At 42.3% G+C, this 22239-nt stretch overlaps 1 protein-coding gene across 2 annotated transcripts in view; it reads right to left on the bottom strand.

The window, feature by feature from the left end:
* CALN1 (calneuron 1) overlaps positions 1-22239 on the bottom strand; it is a 466107-nt gene that overhangs the window by 156494 nt on the left and 287374 nt on the right. For both annotated transcript variants that reach the window (XM_032607110.1, XM_032607111.1), the window contains one exon: positions 17916-18028. In XM_032607110.1, the coding sequence (XP_032463001.1) occupies positions 17916-18028 (113 nt within the window). The remainder of the gene's footprint in view (positions 1-17915; positions 18029-22239) is intronic.

Below are 22239 nucleotides of genomic sequence, written 5' to 3'. Positions count from 1 at the left end.
AATCTAGGGTTAGGTTTCCTCTTACTTATAACTGAAAGTATCAAGCATATAAGTATTAATAGGAAAAGCACAAAAAAGGGAGTCCAGGGCTTCCCTGGTGGCACAGTGGCTGAGAATCCACCTGCTAATGCAGGGGACACGGGTTCGAGGCCTGGTCTGGGAGGATCCCACATGCCGCGGAGCAACTGGGCCCGTGAGCCACAACTACTGAGCCTGCTGCGCGTCTGGAGTCATGCTCCGCAACGAGAGGCCGTGACAGTGAGAGGCCCGCGCACCACGATGAAGAGTGGCCCCCGCTCGCCGCAACTGGAGAAAGCCCTCGTGCAGAAACGAAGACCCAACACAGCCATAAATAAATAAATAAATATTTTTTTTAAAAAAGGGAGTCCACCGTCATCATTGCAGCAACAGGCTGAACAAAATTAAATCCGTTTCTCAAATGAAGGCAGTATCAGAGCTTTCACTAAACTAATGGACATTATGAATCTCCAAGAGGTAAACTGCTTGAAATAGGAAGCATTTCTATAATTTGTTTGACCAAGGAACTTGCATTTTCCTTCTAGGAAGCTTCTGGAAAAGCAGAGTTCTATGTAAAATACTATGAAAAATGATTATAGGATATTGAGGTTAACATTTTATGACCCAAGGACTGTATATTCAACCATTTTTCCTTCATGAGCAAAGTTAACAGAAGGATATTTTTAAGTCTGCAAAGGGCTTGAAAAACACCTCTCTTAAGTAATCCTCTGATCCCCACTATGAAAAATTACAGACAAATAAAAGTTCTCCAGTCAACTGAGAAATGAATTATAATGAACAATTCAAATATAAGAGTTTTAAAGTATAAAGCAATGACAGTGTAAATAAAAACTGCTTAGAGATAAGCAAAATTAACTGTTGTAAACATGGTGACAAAACTAAACACCAAGACCAAAAATATTCTGGAAAAGGAGTATTTAATGATTAAAGGAGCTGATTAGTAACAATTGGACTTTTAGCCCAGGCAACATGGTATAGACCCATTTCTCCCTGCTTCTCCCTGCCAACTACAACTATAACCTGTGGAAATAATGTAAGAGATAACCAAAGGAGAACTCCCAAAGATGCTAAGAGGAAGCTGAACCAGTTTGGGGCCCAGCACTGGAGGAACAACATGGTGGCAGGACATTTTACGTTCTCCCACCCAAGAGAAGAAAGCAATCTATATCTGACATTTCCTGTCCCTGAACCTAGCAACAGAAGGTAGGCCCAGTCCTCCCCCAGACTGCCTGGGAGTCCCTTAGATCACATCAGGCAAGCCCACAAAGGGCCATGGGGATCTATTGGGAGCCTCACTAACAATAAACAGCCAAGGGAAGTGCTTTCCTTCCCTAGCAGGCTTGAAATTCCCATCACCTATAGGGATTAACAAGGTAGCCACAGCAAAAAGGACCTTCACCCAAACAAATGGTCGGACCCAGGAAACCTCTCTCTCCATGGGATGGAAACTCCCCACCCCTGCCCAGAGACTGGGCGCAACAGCAAAATGGATCTCATTGTGGATCCATTGGATCAAATGGATCTCAACAAGCACATGGGATCTCAACAAGGCCTGGGAAGCACTGTTTGTTCCCCAGAGGCAGGGGAGAATCCCACCAAGAGACATGCTTGGCTAAGCAAACCACTCCTTTCTTGCCTGAGGGTCTTCTCCCCCAAGGAAAGACACCTGTCATCCTGGCCTAAGGAAATCCTTTCCACCCCTTGAGAAGCATGAGGAAGAACTAATGGGAGCCCTGGCAGCACCAGATAAACTAAGGAGACCAAAATATCACCACAAAGGCTCTGAAATGAAGCTGTCATTGGAACCATGGCACAACAAAAGTAAGACACGACCTGCATGTTAATCCTAAAGAGGGTGACTGCCTACTAAAATAAAAGATTTATATAGAATCCAGAATCCATTAATACATTAGGAAAAATGTCCAGGTTATAATAGAAGCCTCCCATCCCATCCAGGACCAAGAAAATCACAATTTGAATGAGAAAAGACATTCAATGCACGTGAACACTGAGATGAATCAGATGTTGAAATTACCTGACAAGGATTTTAAAGAAAGCACCATAAAAATCCAACAATCAATCACGAGCTCTCTTGAAACAAATGAAAAATGAGAAAATCTCAACAAGGAAATAGAAGTTATAGAAAAGAACCAAATGAAAATTCCAGAACTGAAAAATACAATTGCAGAAACAAAACAAGTTGCTGGACAGGACAGCAGAGTAGAGAGGACAGAGGTTAAAATCACTAAACTGAGGATAGATCAATAGAGTTCACTCAGTATGAACAAAAGAAAGAAAATAGACTACATGAAACAAATAACAACCGCAGGGACCTGTGGGACAATAAAAAGTTCCAACACTCATCTGAGTCCAGGGAGAGGGATCATAGAGTGGTAGGCAAAGAGCGTTCAAAGAAGTGGCTAACATTTTCCAAATTTGGTGAAAAACGCACATCTACAAATTCAAGAAGTTGATCGTATCTCAAAATGGATGAACCCCAAATGAATCCATTCCAAGACATTTCATAATTAAACTTTGAAAAATCAAAAACTCAAAAAAATTTTGGAAAGCAGCCAGAGAGAAATGATGCATTACCTACAGCGGGAAAACAATTCAAACACAACAGATCGCTCCTCTGAAATCATGGCGACCAGAAGGAAGTGGCATAACGTTTTTCAAGTTCTGAGAGAGAAAAAACAAAAAACAAAAACCTATCATCTGCAGTATATAACTGGCAAAATTATCCTTTAGGAATGAGGGGAAATCAAAACATTCTCAGATGAAGAAAAGCTAAAAGAATTTGTTATTATCAAATTTATCTTTAAAAACTGCCTAAAGGAAGTTCTTCAGACTAAAAAAGAAATGATGAAATAAAGAATCTTGGAGAATCAAGAAGGAAGATGGAATAACAGAAAGAATAAAAATATTCTGGGTTCATACGATAGAATATTCTTTTCCTCATGAGTTTTATAAATAATATTTAATGATTGGGACAAAAATTATAATACCATCTGACACTCAAGGAAATGATATTTAAAAGTGGGAAGGCAAAAGAACCTAAATGCAAGTGCTGTTTTCACACTCCACTCAAAGAGGCAAAATGTTGATACAAGTAGATTGTGAGGACACACATGTACACTGTAATATCCAAAGCAACCACTACGAAAACTATACAAAGAGATACATTTAAAAATACTACAACTAGGGGCTTCCCTGGTGGCGCAGTGGTTGAGAGTCCGCCTGCCGATGCAGCGGACACGGGTTCGTGCCCCGGTCTGGGAGGATCCCACATGCCGCGGAGCGGCTGGGCCTGTGGGCCATGGCCACTGGGCCTGCGCGTCCGGGGCCTGTGCTCCGCAACGGGAGAGGCCACAACAGTGAGAGGCCCGTGTACCACAAAAAAAAAAAAAAAAAAAAAAAAAGACTATAACGAAATCAAGATGGGATTCTTAAAAATGTTCAAGTAACCTGCAGGAAGATAAGACAAGAAAAACAAGAACCAAGAGAAAAATAACAGAAGGGCAGACTTACACGCTTCAAAAATTAAATAGAAATAGTCAAATTACATCAATCAAAAAACAGGCTGACAGAACAGATAAAAAACACAGCTCAATTGTATGCTGTTTACAAGAAACTTAATACAAATTCAACAACATAGGTAGGATAGAAAAAGGTATACCATACAAATATTAATTTTAAGAAGCAGGAGTGGCTATGTTAATATCCATCCAGTAGAGTAGACTTAAGAGCAAGCAAAGTACTAGAGGCAAAGAGGACATTACATAATAGTAAAAGGATCAGCCTACCAAGAGGATCAGTAAGCGTACATATGATCTTAAATGTGGACCCACCAAAAAAACAGAGACCCAAAATACATGAAGCCTGTACCTGCCCCCTTCTCACTACCCAGCTGCTCCCACCCTAGTGTAAGCCATCAGCATGTCTCTCCTACTTTTGAAATAACTTCCTGAGTCCCCAGCCCCATTCTTCCCCCCATATTCCTTCCACACAGCAGTAGTGATGTTTTTTGCATGTAAATTAAAATATACCACTCCATTGCTTAACATACTCCAAGTAGTACTGCTTCTACATAAAATCACACCCAAACTCCTTGTCTTGATGGGACCTGAGACACAGCGTTCTCCCCTAAGGGTCAATTCACTATTAATAGCAACAAAACCCTCAATTTAAGAATCTGGGAACATAGCTGTCCAAAAGAAAGACTACATTTCCCAACATGCCTTGCTGCTGGGTGTGGCAACATAACCAACTTCTGGTCAAACACGTGACTAACTTCTGGCCAAGGGGACATACGTAGAAGTGCTGGGTGCAACTTCTTCAAAGACTTGTGCTCCCTTTCCCTTCCTTGGCTTTTTGATGGGTGGAGCGCAGATGTGGACATAAACCACATGGATAGGGCAACACTCTAGGATTTCAGAACAATGAACCAGATGGCAGCAGAGAGCTTGGTGAGAGTGATTTATATCTGCTTCTATTCTGTTAGATTGCTCTCAATCACATTCTGCTGAACCTAGATCCCCACGCAGAGCCCATGGTGTCCCACAAGAGCTGATCTCTACCCCAGCATCTCCAACCTCATCTCCAACCACTTGCCCACCAAGCTGGAGTCAAGCTTCTCCCTCCTCAGGGCCCTAGAATTTGCTGTTGCCTCCCGGTGGTGAGCACTTCCCCCACAGCTTGCACAGCTGGACCTTCCTCACGATTTAGGGGTAAGTTCAAACATCACCTCCTCAGAGCAGTCTTCTCTTCACACTCTGTTTAAAGCTGTGTAGTACCTACCCTGACTGCCCTCGATTATGTCATCCTATTTTATGTACTTCAAAGAACTTAATATTATCTGAGTTTATCTTATTTATTATTATCCATTGCTTTAATGTCTATCTCTCCCCTACCCTCTACACTAGAATATAAATTCCATGAGAACAAGAGACTTGTCTCTCGTTCACCACTATATCCACGCTGGCCCATAGAGGCTTTCAATAACACACACACACACACACACACACACACACACACACACACACAGAGAGAGAAAATGACAGAAACAGAATTGAGATAGACCTTAATACTATCAATCTAAGACAGATTGAATAGATATAAAATAAACTAGGACATTCAAGATTTTAATTATTACTGGAAAGGGGGCATATATCAATAGTTCTACTTCCTACAAACTGTGAAAGCAGTGTATTCAGTTGTCATGTTTCATTTGCAGAAACTGAACACATACTGAGATGCAGTAAATGAACACAGTAGATAGCATGAAGAAGCGATGACACAAGTGATCTTCTATGACTACAGTGCAATAAAATGATAAATTAATAACAAATGTTTAAACATAGTATGAAGTAATATTATCCCAAATAAATACTGAGTGAAGAAAGATTAATTATAATTACAGACCACAGAGTAAATGGTAGACACTACACATCAAAATCTCAGGACGGTGATAAAGCTATACTAAGAGGAAAATTCACATCTAAATTCTTTCATGAATAAAAAAAGATAAAACTAGGTGAAATAGTCATTTAATGTAGAAGTTTATAAATAATAACAACAAGAGAATAGGAAAAAGGAAGTGAAGATCAAAGTTGAAAATACCAGAATAGGAAACAGGAAAAAAAAAAAAAAGAATTGTTAATTAAGTTGAAGAGTACATTTTTTCCAAAAAATCAATAAAATAGACAAATTTCTGGCAAATCAGATGAATAAAAAATGAGAAAAACAAAAATTACAATTAAGAGAGGCTATAACGATGGTAAAATAGTACTTGCAAAGAAGATTTTAAACAATACTATGTACAAGTAAATGCTAATAAATTAAGTAATTTTGAGAAATTGGAAACTTCCTGAAGATAATATAAAATTTCAAAGTAGAGTAACAAATAATTAAAACTTATCATTAAGAAATACCTCAAAAAAAAAAAAAATCCCCAAACCAAAACCGAAAACCCTACCACTAGATCAAGGTAGTTTTATGAAGTAACCTGCTCAAATTTAAGGTCATAAATAAATTCCATACTGTAGAATTTATTGTAGATCGGCAAAAAAGAAAGTCGACAAATTAATTTTATCATGCTAGAATAACTATGTTTCAAAACCTGACAATGACACTTATAGTTTTGTGCAAACTACAGGCTCCTTTTATTTATGAATACAGATGAAAAAACTCAAAATTGATGGCAAATCAAAGTTTTAAATTACACTAGAAATTTAAATTATATTAAGAAAATAACCTGCCATAACAGCAAATGTAAATCCTAGGAACGTACATTAGGGAACTTAGTAATCATTAAATCATATCGGTAAGTGAAAACAAGAATAATCCCATGATCCTCTTATTGGAGATTAAAAGGACATTTGGTAAAAGCTATCATATATTCACAATTTAAAAAACTATTGGTAAGTAAGATGTCAATTTCCTAATATCACATTTCACCCTTCTTGTGTATTATTAATACACAGGTTTCAGTCAATACAAATGGAACCAAGACAGACACTGCCAGAAAGGAGGAAACAAAATCACTGCAGTTTGTGGACAAAGTCCCAGCAGACATAGAGAACCTGAGAAAATCTCTAATTCTGTAATGAGAATTTGCTAATTCTCTCATGAGTGAATTCAGTAAGGAAGCAAGATAAAAGCCAGAATCCCCAAAACTGCTTTCCACTATACTGGCAGAAAGTGGTTAGAAATATGCAATGAAAAAATCCTATTTGCAATAGTAAAAATAGAAAAGAAAAAATAGACAGTGGTACGGCCACAAGCAAGCATGGGGTCTACAGCCCAGTGTGTAGCCGAGTGAGGGCCAGGAGCTTGGACCAGATGGAAGAGTTACTGTGGTCACTTCTCCCTGCCACCCTGGTGCATCTGTGAACCTCAGAAACTCGGTCCTGTGGCATCAAGATCATTGGAGCCATGGTCAGAAGGTGTGTCTAGCAAATACTGTATGATATCACTTATGTGTAGAATCTAAATTCGTCAAACTCACAGAAGCAGGCAGTGGTATGGTGGTTGCCAGGGGCTGGGAATAGAGGTGGAGAGGTGATGGTCAAAGGGTACAAAGTTTCAGTTGTAAAAAATAAACAGAAACCTCAATTAAATAGAGTTGGGAGACCAGAAGGGGGAGCTCTCATGCCCTGTGATGATAGCAGAGCCCAAGAAGACTCATTTCCTGGCAAGAAAAGCCCTGGACCCTTTATTTACTATAGACCTCCCAACTTCCTTTTCCTCTCTATAAAAGTGTCTCCTTCCCTGGACATGGGGGGGTTTGCACGTGGCTCACCATGGTTGCAGACCCTGAATTACAATTCTCTACTGATCCTCATCCCAAATAAACCCACCTTTGCTGGAGAAATATCTGGCAGTCTGTTTATTTCAGGTCAACATAAGAAAAGTTCTGGAGATCTATTATACGGCGTAGTGCCTACAGCTAACAATACTGTATACTTAAAATTTGCTGAGAGGGTAGATTTTATGTTAAGTGTTCTTACCACACACAAACAACAACAACAATAATAATAAGGTAAGAGAAATCTTCAGGGGGAGATGGATGCTTATGGCCTTGATGGTAGTGATGGCTTCACAGGTGTATAGTTATCCCCGAACTCTTTGAGTTGTGTACATTAAATATGTACAGCTTTTATATGTCAATAATAACTCAAGAAAATGGTTTTTTTAAAAAAAGTGCCACCAGGACACCACCCCTGAAGCACAAGAGACCCTTGTCCCCTTCAGAAGCCTGCCTTTGGGTGCCGCTTGTGGGTTTTAGAGGATTCATCTGCCTGACCGCAAGAGGTCCCCACCGGCTTCACGCCTGTCTTGTTCCTTTCTCTGCTCCCCCTGAACTTGAATGCAAGTTTCTACCGTTGATAGAATCAGTCCCCATTTAGGTACCTTTTAATGAAAATTTATGCTTTTCTGAGGTCTACAGTATATACATATTACATATAAACCCTGTGTGTTAGCTCCTTAAGGGTAAGTAGATTGAATAAAAGAAAATAACTTCACATAAAACTTGGGAAGATTTCATTGGACCTAAAAATTAAGTTACTGGGGCCAGGACCTTCCTGATAATATGAAGTTTTTCCTCTTTTTGGCTGAGATAACTTGTCAACTCAACCCAGCCACAGACTCATCATGAAATTATTTAGAAATAATATTTAAAATTACTTTCAATTTATTTTTCTGATTATGAAATCGATTCAGACATTCTTCTAAAGGGTAAGTTTTCGGCATACTAAATGGATATAAGGCAACTGATACAGTGGGGGGCTGCAGCCGGCCTCGGGCATCCTGTAGCTTCTACAACAAGGGGCCACCCAGCTGCTTTGGGTGGTGGCTGCCTCTCAGAGGCTTCAGCCTGAATTCCTTTCCTCCTGGCAGTGGCGGTTGCCACTTTGACTAGATGCTTGTGTACTCTCATGTAAAGTTTGTGCTTTACTTACCATAACAGTGGGCAAGTGTATTAGAAAATCCAATCACTTTTTTTGCCACTGAAAACAGCTGTTTTACAATGTGATTTTGTTAATTTGAGACTTCGTTAACTTTGCTGAATAGTAACAGAATAGATCCTATGGCCAAATTGCAGAAATTTTGGAAAATACATACAAGGACAAAGAAAATTTACATTCACCTTTATTCCAATCCATAATAATTAGTAGCATCAGAATTATTACATTTTCCCACTGGACAGCTACATGTAAAAGAATGAAATTAGAGCACTTCCTAACACCATACACAAAAATAAACTCAAAATGGACTAAAGACCTAAAAGGCCAAACACTACAAAACTCTTAGAGGAAAACATAGGTAGAACACTCTATGACATAAATCACAGCAAGATCCTTTTTGATCCACCTCCTAGAGAAATAGAAATAAAAACAAAAATAAACAAATGGAACCTAATGAAACTTAAAAGCTTTTGCACAGCAAAGGAAACCATAAACAAGACCAAAAGACAACCCTCAGAATGGGAGAAAATATTTGCAAACGAAGCAACTGACAAAGGATTAATCTAGAAAATATACAAGCAGCTCATGCAGCTCAATATCAATAAAACAAACAACCCAATCCAAAAATGGGCAGAAGACCTAAATAGACATTTCTCCAAAGAAGATATACAGATTGCCAACAAACACATGAAAGGATGCTCAACATCACTAATCATTAGAGAAATGCAAATCAAAACTACAATGAGGTATCACCTCACACCAGTCAGAATGGCCATCATCAAAATATCTACAAACAACAAATGCTGGAGAGGGTGCAGAGAAAAGGGAACCCTCTTGCACTGTTGCTGGGAATGTAAATTGATACAGCCACTATGGAGAACAGTATGGAGGTTCCTTAAAAAACTAAAACTAGAACTACCATATGACCCAGCAATCCCACTACTGGGCATATACCCAGAGAAAACCATAATTCAAAAATAGTCATGTACCACAGTGTTCATTGCAGCCCTATTTACAGTAGCCAGGAGATGGAAGCAACCTAAGTGTCCATCGACAGATGAATGGATAAAGAAGATGTGGCACATATATACAATGGAATATTACTCATCCATAAAAAAGAAATGAAATTGAGTTATTTGTAGTGAGGTGGATGGACTTAGAGTCTGTCATACAGAGTGAAGTAAGTCAGAAAGAGAAAAACAAATACCATATGCTAACACATATATATGGAATCTAAAAAAAAAAAGAAAAAGTTATGAAAGACGTAGGGGCAGGACAGGAATAAAGACGCAGACGTAGAGAATGGAACTGAGGACATGGGGAGAGGGAAGGGTAAGCTGGGATAAAGTGAGAGAGTGGCTTTGAGGTATATACACTACCAAATGTAAAATAGATAGCTAGTGGGAAGCAGCTGCATAGCACAGGTAGATCAGCTCTGTGCTTTGTGTCCACCTAGAGAGGTGGGATAGGGAGGGTGGGAGGGAGACGTAAGAGGGAGGGGATATGGGGATATATGTATACGTATAGCTGATTCACTTTGTTATACAGCAGAAACTAACACAACAATGTAAAGCAATTATACTCCAATAAAGATGTTAAAAAGAAAAGAATTATTACATTTTCCCCAGTTTTTGTCTCTGTATGAATATACATGGATATATAATAGAGGTAGAACAGCAATGTAATTATACTATAAATTAAATCTCTAGACTGTAAAGTGAAAATATTATTTTAAATAATTGTACAATATTCCATCTTTTTAAGTGCATCTCTAATTTCATATGCAGAGTCTTAGATGTAGAATTATTTTTAATTATAGGGTTTAACATTGGAAAAGTTGTAGCTAAGTATCACCAAATAGTTTTCAGAATAGTTTTACCATGTACATTTCTACCATTAGTATATGAGTTTGCCCATTTTATCTTACTCTTGACAGTACTATTATCATATGTTTTATTCTTTTCCAACCTGATAGGTGAAAACTGTTCTCCGATTACTATTTTAGTTTATATTCCTTAGATTTCTAGTGAGGTTGAAAATTGTTTTAATATGTTTGTTTTAAGTATCAATTGTCTGTTATTCCTTATCCCATTTTTCTATTGTCATATCTAGACGTTTTCATATTTTTTAGAAATGCTCTTCACATATACCTTAGCCTATTAATTGCTGTATTTTTCCTATTACTTTTTGAAATATTCTTTCAACTTAATAGTTTAACAGTTTTTATTTATGATTCTTCCATTGCTTTAATGCTTAGAAAGGCATTTCCTGCTTAGAAAATTAGTTACATGTTGACATGTAATTCCTCCATCTTTTAAAAACAGTTGAAACATATACTGTTATATAGACTAAAGACCAATGACGTTTATGAATATGGATAAATGAAAGAAAAACCCAAATTACCAAGGTCTGAGTAGTAAGCCTGACCAGATGCCTGCCCCGTATGCCAGGATCACTGAAATCTCAGCGGCTCTCAGACTCCAGGGAGCATCAGAGTCACCTGGAGGGCGTATTGAACTCCCGGAAGCCGGCCCCACCCTGGAGTTTCCGGTTCAGTGTTACTTGGGTGGGGTCCAGGAATTTGCATTTCTAACGAGTCCCAGGTGATGCTGATGCGGCTGGTTCAGGAACCACACTTTGAGACACTAATGTTTTCCACGTTCCATATTTCACAAGCAGTAAAATCGCTTTGGGGATTCAAATGTTCGCTGTCAGTCTAACAGGCCTTGTGATGCACATGGCTGCTGAAAGCTATTTAGCTCCTGTGAGATGATTAAGAACAGCAAACTCTGACAGAGTGGCACGTTGACAAAATACTGGGGGGAGGACCATCCCGTTGGTGCCAGATTGGATGTGAGGAGAGACTCAGCCTGCTAGAATGCAAGTTATCCTTCAAAGAACAAAAGTCAAAGTCCTGGAATTTTCTAGGTCTTGGCCCCGTGCAACAAATACCTTATATGAATGAATATGATTTCTTCTGTTTCATTTGCTTTCCCTGCAAATTTCATCCACAGTCGACCTCATGGGACAGGTGATCTACAGTTTCACAGATGAAAACACTGTAGGTATTTAATAAATATTTGACTAGCTGGGGACTATATCTTCTTCCCTTTAATATTCTTTTTCTGATTATAGAAATAATGCATGCCTATTGTCAAGCTTTTGAAAAATACAGGATGTGATCACCCATCATCCTATCACATGAAACAACACTGTCAATATTTTGATATATTTCTTTCCAGTTCTTTTATGCATAACAGATTTGGGATCATACTGTACCTGGAGCTTTGTGTAATGTTTCTTTCCTGTGTTGTGAACATGGAATGTCGAGTATTCTGAACCGAGTCAAGAATTTTACAGATTTTTTTCTGATATGGACCATTTTTAAAAAGTCTTTATTGAATCTGTTACAATATTGCTTCTGTTTTATGTTTTGGTTTTTTGGCCCTGAGGCATGTGGGATCTTAGCTCCCCAACCAGGGATCGAACCTGCACCCCCTGCATTGGAAGGTGAAATCTTAACTACCGGACTTCCCCGCCAGGGAAGTCCCGGGTCAAGAATTTTAAACTGAGCTCCCTGTCCATCTCAGCCATGGCCCTGGAACCAGCGCATGAAATGTCCCAAGCTAAAGCCTGGGACCTGGGCTGGGGAGGATGGGCCTCTGGATCAGAGCATGGAACAGAGAGAGATCAAGAGTCTAGGGCCAAACCAGAAGTGGAAACCCGAAAAGACATGAGGCCAGAGTAAGAATTTGGGATGGAGGGACAGCGGCCAAGCATGGAGAGGTACCTGGGGAGCAGCTGCAGGTATTGTATTTCCCCAGCTGTGTCTTCTCCCACCAGTGGGGGAGGAATGGACAGATGGAAAGGATGCTGAGCAGGCCTGTGGGTGAAGTCGGGGTGGCAAGCAGGCCTTGATCTAGACCAAGTCTGGGGACGGCTGCCCCAGGCACTTTTATGTTAGGATAACTTTCAGTGTCTTGGACGTTGCATATAGCTGTGAGATAAACTAGCTATGACAACGACCTGCTTGCATATGGACAAGCGAAGGGTACTCTGGAGCACAAAGACCAGGCAGCCCTGTGAGTTTCTTAGTTCTCCATCTCCAGCCCCAGATCCATTCCCACACATCTAGCACCATCCAGTGAACAGATCCATTTGCATAAATATTAATGCTTCATTTCTTAAGTCAGAAACTCTGAGTCAAGTCTTAATGAATGAAGTCGGATTGTGAATAAGATAAAAATGTGAGTCAAGAAGCCGACACCGGGCTTCCCTGGTGGCGCAGTGGTTGAGAGTCTGCCTGCCAAATGCAGCGGACACGGGTTCGAGCCCTGGTCCGGGAGGATCCCACGTGCCGCGCAGCAACTGGGCCTGTGAGCCACAACTACTGAGCCTGCGCGTCTGGAGCCTGTGCTCCGCAGCAAGAGAGGCCGTGACAATGAGAGGCCCGCGCACTGCGATGAAGAGTGGCCCCCCCTTGCCACAACTAGAGAAAGCCCTCGCACAGAAACGAAGACCCAACACAGCCAAAAATAAACAAATATAAATAAATTTAAAAAAAAAAAAAAAAAAGAAGAAGCAGCCGACACCACTGGCTCCTCTCCTAGCGAAGGGCAGGACTCATCTCTTTCTTCAGAGGGAGAAGAGTTTAATGGAAGTGTTGGCTGGACCTAGGATAGATCAGTAGTGCTACATGATCTCCCGTGATGCTTGTCATTTCCTTTGCCGTTGTGTGCTGTCTGCAAGCTCACGGCGGAACCCAGCTAGCACAGCGCTGGAGGTCAAGGAGGAGAAAAGATGAAGGGCTGCTGTGGGGACTCAGGTGAAGCTGAGACGCAGATGCCCCTTCCACCCGGGAGCATTTGTTGCGTTAAAGACACAGTCTTGGGCACAAGTGGCCTCATGGTGTGTGGTGCGAGTGACTGGCGGAACAAAGTGACTTTGAGGACCCTGCTCCTCTGCGATTGCGATGGACCTGAAGCCATGAGCATGAAAGCCCTCCCCGCCCATCCTGAGCCCGGCCCCCTCAGCCCCTCCCTCCCCTTCTCTCTACCATTAACATACACCAAGTCCTAAGGCTGATTCCAAAAATAATTTCACAAGCCCTGCTCAACTACATCACAGCAGTAACAGCCAACACACAGAACTCTGATGAGTGAAGGGAAAGAAGACGATAAGAATTTCACAAGTTATTATTTGCTACGTAAGAGAGAGGTTCTGAACTGGCTACCAAGAAATCTGTGAGCCTCACACCCAGCGGACCGAGTATCCTGGGAGGATGGAGACTCTGAGTCGTAGCCCTCAGACCAGCCTCTTTGGAAAGGAGGCTGCATAGCCAATTACACTCCCCCCTCGCTGACACCAATTTCTCACAAAGAGCCGGAGGCTCACAGCTTTCGGGATGAGCACCAACTGATAAATAGCTGCTTTTGCAGAATCCCGTTTGACTTTATTTTACCCTCGGCACCGTAGGCTAGAATGCCAGTAAGGAGCGAGCACTGAGAGCTAATTATTTAATTAGCAAGGTGAGCCTAGGGCCTGGTGGGATCACTTCTCAGAACACAGAGAACAGCCATGGTCACAGTTTTCCTCTAAGGTAGGAAGAAACCAAAGCCTAGGGAAAATGAAAGGCTGTGGCAGCAATGTCAGGTCAGAAGTTGAAGTCCAATTACAGAATCATCCCCCTTTGTGGTAGCCAGTCTCCAAGGTGGTCCCCAATGACCCCTGCCTCCCGGTAATCACTGGGAGGTAGTCCTCTCCCCACCGAATGGGGATGACCTGTGTAACCAACAGGATATTGCAGAAATGATGGAGTTTGACTTCCAGTGCTAGGTCAGAAAAGACATGACAGCTTCTGCCTTGTACTCTCTTGGAGCATTTGTTTTTCTGGAAGCCAGCTGCCACGTCATGAGGACACTCAGGCAGCACCACGGAGAGGTCCGTGTGGCAAGGACCTGAGGCCTCCTGCCAACAGCCAGCATCACCTTGCCAGCCACGTGAGCAAGCACCTGAGAGCACATTCTCCAGCCCCAGTCAAGCCTTCAGATGATCACAGCCCCAGCCAGCATTTTGACTGCAACCTCATCAGAGACCCTGAACCAGAACCACCCAGCTAAGCTGCTATTGAATTCCTGACCCACAGAAACAGTGAGATAGTAAATACTTCCTGCTTTGTGTCACTAGCTTTTGGTGTAATATATTATGGAGCAATAGATCACTAATACGGCCTTCCAAGTGTACCATCATGTCTGCTTCCACAGGAAACTGACTTTTGTCCCTCACAGGAAGCCTTGTCAGTGTCTCAAATGGACGGTCTTCTCCTTTCTAGAATATCAGTAACTCCTGATATCAAAATCTCCTGCCTGGAAATTCAGAGGCAGAAAGCTGCCTCTCTGCTGCTCCTCTTCTAGACCATCTTCAACCACAGCAGCAAAGTAAACACTCACGTGTACACAGACGCACGTGCACACATACACCTGTGCGCACACAGAGCTTTCTTTTAAACCTGAAAAATCACTCAAGTGCTGGGAATATGAGCTTTTTTTCCAGGAAGGACCAGATGCTCTGAGTACAGTTTTCTCACACTGTCACTGAATGGGCAGACGGGGGGCGGGCAGCAGAGAAGGCTGACTATCAAGAATGGGTTGAAGGTCTTTCTCCTTTGCTAGTCGTCAAAGTCTGAGCTGGGGGAGCGCCGGCAGGAGAGGAAGTCACAGCCACCAGTCCACACGGTCCCACATTCGTTTAGATATTTCAGAATTGCATTTTCCCGTTTTATTCTCTTTTTCCCATCCCATTTATCACCCTGGGTGAGGGGGAGGGTCTTTGGTAAGGCAGAAACGCAGAGCCTTCATGAGCATAGTAGCATGTCCCAATTATGCAAGAGGCAATCAATATATTAGAAAGGAAATATTTCCTCGTGTAGATGCTCTACTGGGAAGAATCTGGCAGATGTGAGGCCTCCACTTAAGATATAATTAAGTACCTGCAGCTCCTTCCCCTTCAGGATCGGGGCCAGGAAGAATGCTTAGAGCCTGGAAGGGCTTGCAGCATCCTTCTAGGCTAGAGTGGGCCCTGAAGACAGAGGCAAAGGGTAGAAAGCATCCAAAGGGTAGAAAGCATTCAGAAAGCGCAGGGAAGAAGAGAAACCGAGAAGAGAAGTAACTCCCAGATGTCCAAACAGAGCACATCTGTATGGGCTGCAAGAGGCCAGGTGGGAAATAATGTTTCTCCATCTTGTTAACTATATGCTCACTTTTTTTTTTTTTTGCTGCATGCGGGATTTTAGTTCCCTGACCAGGTATCGAACCCGTGCCCCCTGTATTGGAAGCACGTGGTCTTAACCACTGGATCCCCAGGGAAGTCCCACTATGTGCTCACTTTTGATTTTGGCCAGTGGAGTCCACCCGTCTATCTTTCCACATCGAAAGGTTACCTGAGCGCTGAAATATTCTGATCATGTGGCAAGTAGGGTCATGGAGGTCCTTCTCTAGGGAGAGTCACGGCTGATCATAACCACAGGGAGATGATGTTCTCCTGATGGGTATCAGCAGTGTGGAGGTCAGACGCCATGTCTCACTCTCCCCTGCCCTGGCTATCCTCCAGGACAAGGTCCTGTCTCTCTGGTCATCTTCAGGTATACGACTTTCCTTGTTGAGCTCATCCTTGACTATAGTTTCACCCACTAGCTCTGATGAATCCCAAATCTGGGTTCCCAGCCCTGGCCTCTCACCCATGATCCATCCTTGATTTCAGCCCTGCATAGACTTTCCTTGGTGACTGACCCTCAAAGTGTCCAATTTAGAATTCAACTCCACAAAGATGTCTTTTCTCTATGATCGTATTCCTGGCAGTAGTAGCCAGTTGGGAAACTTGGAGTCAGTCATCTCAAGCCTTCTCTCCTCAGGCTCTAAATCCACTCTGCCAGTGGATCCTGAGCTCTTTTGCTTTCAACCGTATCTTCCTCATGGTCAATGACTTTCCTATGCTCATTGCCTCCACCTTTTTTCAAACTCTCATTGTGACAGGCTGGGGATGCTCTCTTTTCTTTCTTTTCTCACTTAATCCCCCACCTATTTCAAGGTTTGAAGCAAGTACCCCCATTTCCTGAAGCCTTATCTGACCTCTCAAGACCACATGTGTCTCCTTTCTTGAACTTCTATTCATTTTATTTAAAAAAAAGTTATTGAGTGTCTGCTGAGTACATGGGCTAACTGCTGAAGGCACCACAACAATGAAGTCCCTGGCTGCAAGGAGATTACAGTCTAGTAACCATCAAGCCAATTAATTACTCTTTGTTTTCTCTCTTAGTTGTGTTTCCCCAACCAAATTCTTAAACAGCCAGGACTGTGTCTTAAGCATCTTTTGTAAAACCCATAATGACTGTTAGACTACAGGGCCGGTAACAAGTTCTTACTAAGTACTTGTTGGTTATATGCGAGATGGGTAGCAGAATAAGACTAGAGATATATGTCAACTGCAATCCTTATCTAGAGATACAGAGAAGTATCTTTGGTTAAGGAAAAGAACACATCAAGAAATTAAAGAAACCACACCGTGTTTGAATGGTATTTTACATGTTTAAACAGTAATTCAATTTAACTTGACAAATTAATTCAATTTTTTCTTCTTTTTTTTGGCTACGCTGTACAGCATGCGTGATCCCACTTCCCTGACCAGGGATTGAACCCGCACCCCCTGCAGTGGAAGCATGGAGTCCCAACCACTGGACTGCCAGGGGAGTCCCTAATTTTTTAAAATAATTATTGATGAGTCATTCCCCAAATTCCATAGTCACAAAATAATAGTCACATTTTAAGACTAAAGAACTAATATAGAGAAATGATTTATAGCACAATTAATCATTTGAAGGTATTATTTGGAATTTCCTAAGAGATTTTACAAGAGAGAAATAGAAGCAAATTGAGAAGCATCAAATGCAAATTTTTAGATAAAACCATTCTGTCCTATTAAGAGTATTGCTAGGATCCAAACACACAAGGAAGGCAACCATGCCATCCTCCCAGCAAGGATCTGCTGGAACCAGGGACAGAGTGGGCTCAGGTAATACCAGTATGTCCTTTCTAAGTGTCCCCAGGAAAAAGTCTTTTGTGAATCAGAAGTGGAGGAATCTCATTTCTCCAAAATGTAAAACTATTTTTGATATAAGGGAAAATAGGGAGATATTTCACTCTTCCAAGCCTTAAATGAGTATAGTTTTGATTCTTTGTTCAGGGGGCCTAGTATGGATCTCAACTTAGATGTCCAGTTCAAGGAATGTATGTCACCCAAGCCCAGAAGGGAGCTTCACGTGCTGAACAGAAGCTCAAGAATTCACAGTCAATGTGAGTCCCAGACACATGTTTACTGTCAAACTTAATTTTTCAAAAAATTCTTACTCACCTGCCAGAATATGCTATCTATTGTGTTTCCAAGAAAACCATCGCGACCTTCTGAAGACACCAGTTTGGGGCCAAGGATTGTCATGAATTCATCAAAATCCACCTGACCATCCCCTGGAAGGAGAAGATATAAATACAAGTTGAAAAGTAGCTGAAATTGACCTACTGTACCCAATGAAATAAACATCTCCACGCTTTTCTCCATGGCATGACCTCAATCAATGAAGAGCTGAAACCATTTCTGAAAATTGGGCTTCATTCTTAAAATACCAAAAGAAACACAAGAAATTTGCAACCGTGAGTACCTCTGATACCTCATATTCCTAATCATTTGTCAGGATTTGTGTCTAAATGCCCAACCAACACCTCCCACTTAAATGGCCACAGCTTCACACCTGCTGTACCTGGACCCCAAATTGCCCAGCTGTACAGGAGAGAAATCACATCTTCATCCCTATCTCTTCCTTCATCCTTGCCAATCACACATAAATTAAGTCATCAAGTCTTACTGATTTCACTTCTTAAATACCTGTGGCTGCTCCACCTTTTTTGTTAATCCAATTGCTAGTCCATTTCCAAAAAGACTGTGGTGGGAAAATGCTTCCAAGAATGAATGTTCCTAGTTATAATTACAATGTTACTAGTAAAATGGCATTTGCCCTCATACTCTCACCTCCACACTCTCTTCCAGACAGTTGTGTTTACTTCCCCAAATCATATGTGACCGTGCTTTTTTCCCCAAAGCATATCTGACCGTGCTTTATAAACTTCAAAGGCATCTTTGACCAAAAATAAGGAAACCACCTCGGGATGGTATTCAAGTCCCACTATTCCTTTTGACACGCTTTGCTTCCCACCTCTGCACAGAATGCCATGCTCTTTCAGAGCTCCATGCCTCTGTACATGCTGTTCCCTCCATCCGGGATGCCCTTCCCCATTTGTCTACCTGGTGATCTCTAACTTGTTCTGTACAATGGAGCTTAAACATCATGTTCTCTTTTTGTATTTTTCCTGACCCTTCCTCATCTCACTAGACAGAGTTGGGCACTTTCTTCTGTCCCTTCTACTAATTTAGTGTGCATCTATTTAGAACAGATCACCCTATATCTCAGCCACTAATTTGCACACCTATCTCCCACCTGGATTGTGAGCTCTGCAAGGCCAGGGACCCAGTCTGAAACTTCTCTATATCTGAGACCATGGTAGGCGCTCAATATGCACTTAGAGAATGAATGACGTTTCCTGCTTGTTTGTTTTTCCTTTGCTCAGTTCAACATGCATTGGATCTTTCATACTAGAGCTGACACTGACCAAAGGTGAACTTGAGCCAAATTAGACAAAATTAGACCTTCAGGGTATTGTCTGAGCCTCAATGACTCATCAGTGTGGCATTCTGCACCCTTAGGATGGCTCAGGAGGGTGTCTCCACCAAGAGCTCACCACATCTTGGCCCCAGGCAGGGAGGACAGTCCAGGTGTCTGCATACATGTTTGCCAAAGTGCAGACACATCAATCCACTCCTGGAGTGCAATCGCCTTCCAAGAATCTTCATTGGAAACCTATTTCCAAAAGTCAAGCAGACGTCATCATCAAGACGTCAATAATTCAGAACAGACAGTCCAGGAACAGATCCCAGTGTAGAGAAAACTTCCCAGAGGACAGGGGAAGCATGACACGTCAGTAGGATGGACTACTGAGAGGAAATGGATGTATCTCTCACCTGTCAGCAAGACGAAAGGATCCAAAATTTCACCTTGGCTGGTCATCATAAGATGGCTAATTCAAGCGACAATGAGTTAGCATCTTGCCTTTCAAATGAGCAAATACTTAAAAGAAAGAATACTGCTCAGTGCTGGCAGAGATGCAGATGAGAGATGGACTCTCTGACGCGTCTCTGGGTATATTCACCCAGATATTGACTAGCAGTGTTCAAGATGCTGTAACATTCTGGTTCTTTTGTACCTAACAACTTCACCTTTAAAGAAAAAGACAAAGCAAGGAAATGATCTTAAATGCAGACCAAGCTGTTTGCCCAAAGATAAGTCATCCAGTATTTGTGAAAGTGGAAAGTTGGCAGCTGGAGGAATGAGAGTGGCCCAGTCTTGCTGGCGTTCATACTGAGCGAGAACCGTGAGGCTCGGACAACCGCGCTTGTTATATACATGCGCTAACCCCCAGCTCACCCCAAGCCACTCCCACTAGTCAAAGCTGGTTCTGGATGACCAAAAAGCCTCAGGCCAGAGGGTGCATTCTCAAGAGAGAGAGCATCACCTTCCGTGAGATGGAAAGTGATTCTTAGGGGACCAAAAATAACTTAGATATTATGGTTTGTGGTCCTCCTAACGTCACAGCGTATAAACATATATACATACAGTATATCTGTCCAATTATAATAAAATGCCATGGGGTAAGGGCAACTAGGGAAACAAGTTTCTTAAAAGGCACCTGAGTGGGGGAGTGGCAGAACAAGAAGGAGGAACAGGACAAGAGAAAGAGGAAGAGGAAGTAGTTCAAGAAACACTGGACTAGATAATGTCCCAGGTACTACGGCTCTCCTTCCGGGGCCCTCTCTCTGAGATGTTGGTCTATTAGCAGTGGGCATCATCCCAAGTGTCTGTCACCCAGGGCGAGGTCCAACAGTTCATAAAAGTTTAGAAGCTCGAGGGTGTGCGGAGATGGAAACAACCTAAGTGTCCATCATTGGATGAATGGATAAAGAAGATGTGGCACATATATACAATGGAATATTACTCAGCCATAAAAAGAAATGAAATTGAGCTATTTGTAAGGAGGTGGATAGACCTAGAGTCTGTCATACAGAGTGAAGTAAGTCAGAAAGAGAAAAACAAATACCGTATGCTAACACATATATATGGAATCTAAAAAAAAAAAAAAAAAAGGTCATGAAGAACCTAGGGGTAAGACAGGAATAAAGACACAGACCTACTAGAGAATGGACTTGAGGACACGGGGAGGGGGAAGGGTAAGCTGTGACAAAGTGAGAGAGTGGCATGGACATATATACACTACCAAACGTAAAATAGCTAGCTAGTGGGAAGCAGCCGCATAGCACAGGGAGATCAGCTCAGTGCTTTGTGACCACCTAGAGGGGTGGGATAGAGCAAGTGGGAGGGAGGGAGACGCAAGAGGGAAGAGATATGGGAATATATGTATATGTATAACTGATTCACTTTGTTATAAAGCAGAAACTAGCATACCATTGTAAAGCAATTATACTCCAATAAAGGTGTAAAAATAAATAAAGAGACCTCATGAGAACTTAACAAAAATATGTCCACCAGCTGGGCCACACCAGCTCCCGCCCATAGTGTCGTAGGCACCACTCTCCCCTGGGAGTCGAATGGGATGGGCTTGGGGGTCCACAGGACTTAGCAAAACACCTGCTTCTCAGCATGAGGCTGTCTTTAAACAATCTACCTTCCAGGTAGGAGGAGAGAGACCACCCACCTCTCCAAAACCTCCCCCGCCACTCCTGGTGATGGGAGAGCAGCATGTGGAACTGGCGCATTTCAAGGGTCCCCATGGAACTCTGGTCAAAGTCATCAGAGAGCAGTCACGGACGGTGCCCTTGGCTGAGAACAGCAAACCCAAAGCTCACAAGCGGAGATGACGCTTCAAACTACATCCTGGCCGCAGTGAAGGGAGCAGCTTATTCACTACTCAGATCCTTGGCCAGAGGGGAAGTGCTTGGGTTGGGGGGCAGTGCTCAGGACCCCATGGCAGTGCCAGCTGTAGCGCTGGTGCACGGGTGGCTTGGTAGAGCCTTTCTGCTACTTGGAGGAGAGTCTGGCTCACAGGAGGATCTGCTTCCAGCTGATAAGCAGATGACATTTGGAACTTCAGGTCTGTTATTGGTCAGAATGTGATTCTCCCCCAACCCCCCCCTTTTTTTTTTTAAACTATCATTGAGCCAAGGGAGATTCCTGCAGGCCCACAGTTGGAGAAATAATCAGGGTGGGGCCCCCTCAGCTAGCTCTATCTGTCTTGGCATCTTCTCAGCTCTGGCTCCTGAGTATGTGTGTACATCGCACATTTTCTGCAGACCTGCAGTACACAAAGACTCCTCCTTTCACATACACAGCTCGACATCAGACCTGCCCGCAGTACAAAGGTTCTATTCAGATTTAGACTGAGGAAAACCTGTCTTCAGCAGATCCTAGTTTGAAGGACAAATAGGACTGGGTACACCCCACAAGCTATCAGTGCTGTTCCCAGAAGTCTGGCCCCCATGTCCCCACCCTCTCCCTGCATCCATTCCAGGAGAACTGAGATGAATACAATCTCAGAGACCAGTTTCTCCCTAA

Source organism: Phocoena sinus, chromosome 15, assembly GCF_008692025.1.
Source record: "Phocoena sinus isolate mPhoSin1 chromosome 15, mPhoSin1.pri, whole genome shotgun sequence".
Lineage (NCBI taxonomy): Eukaryota > Metazoa > Chordata > Mammalia > Artiodactyla > Phocoenidae > Phocoena > Phocoena sinus.
Note: the sequence above shows the minus strand (reverse complement) of the source record. Positions and strands in the feature narration are given on the sequence as shown.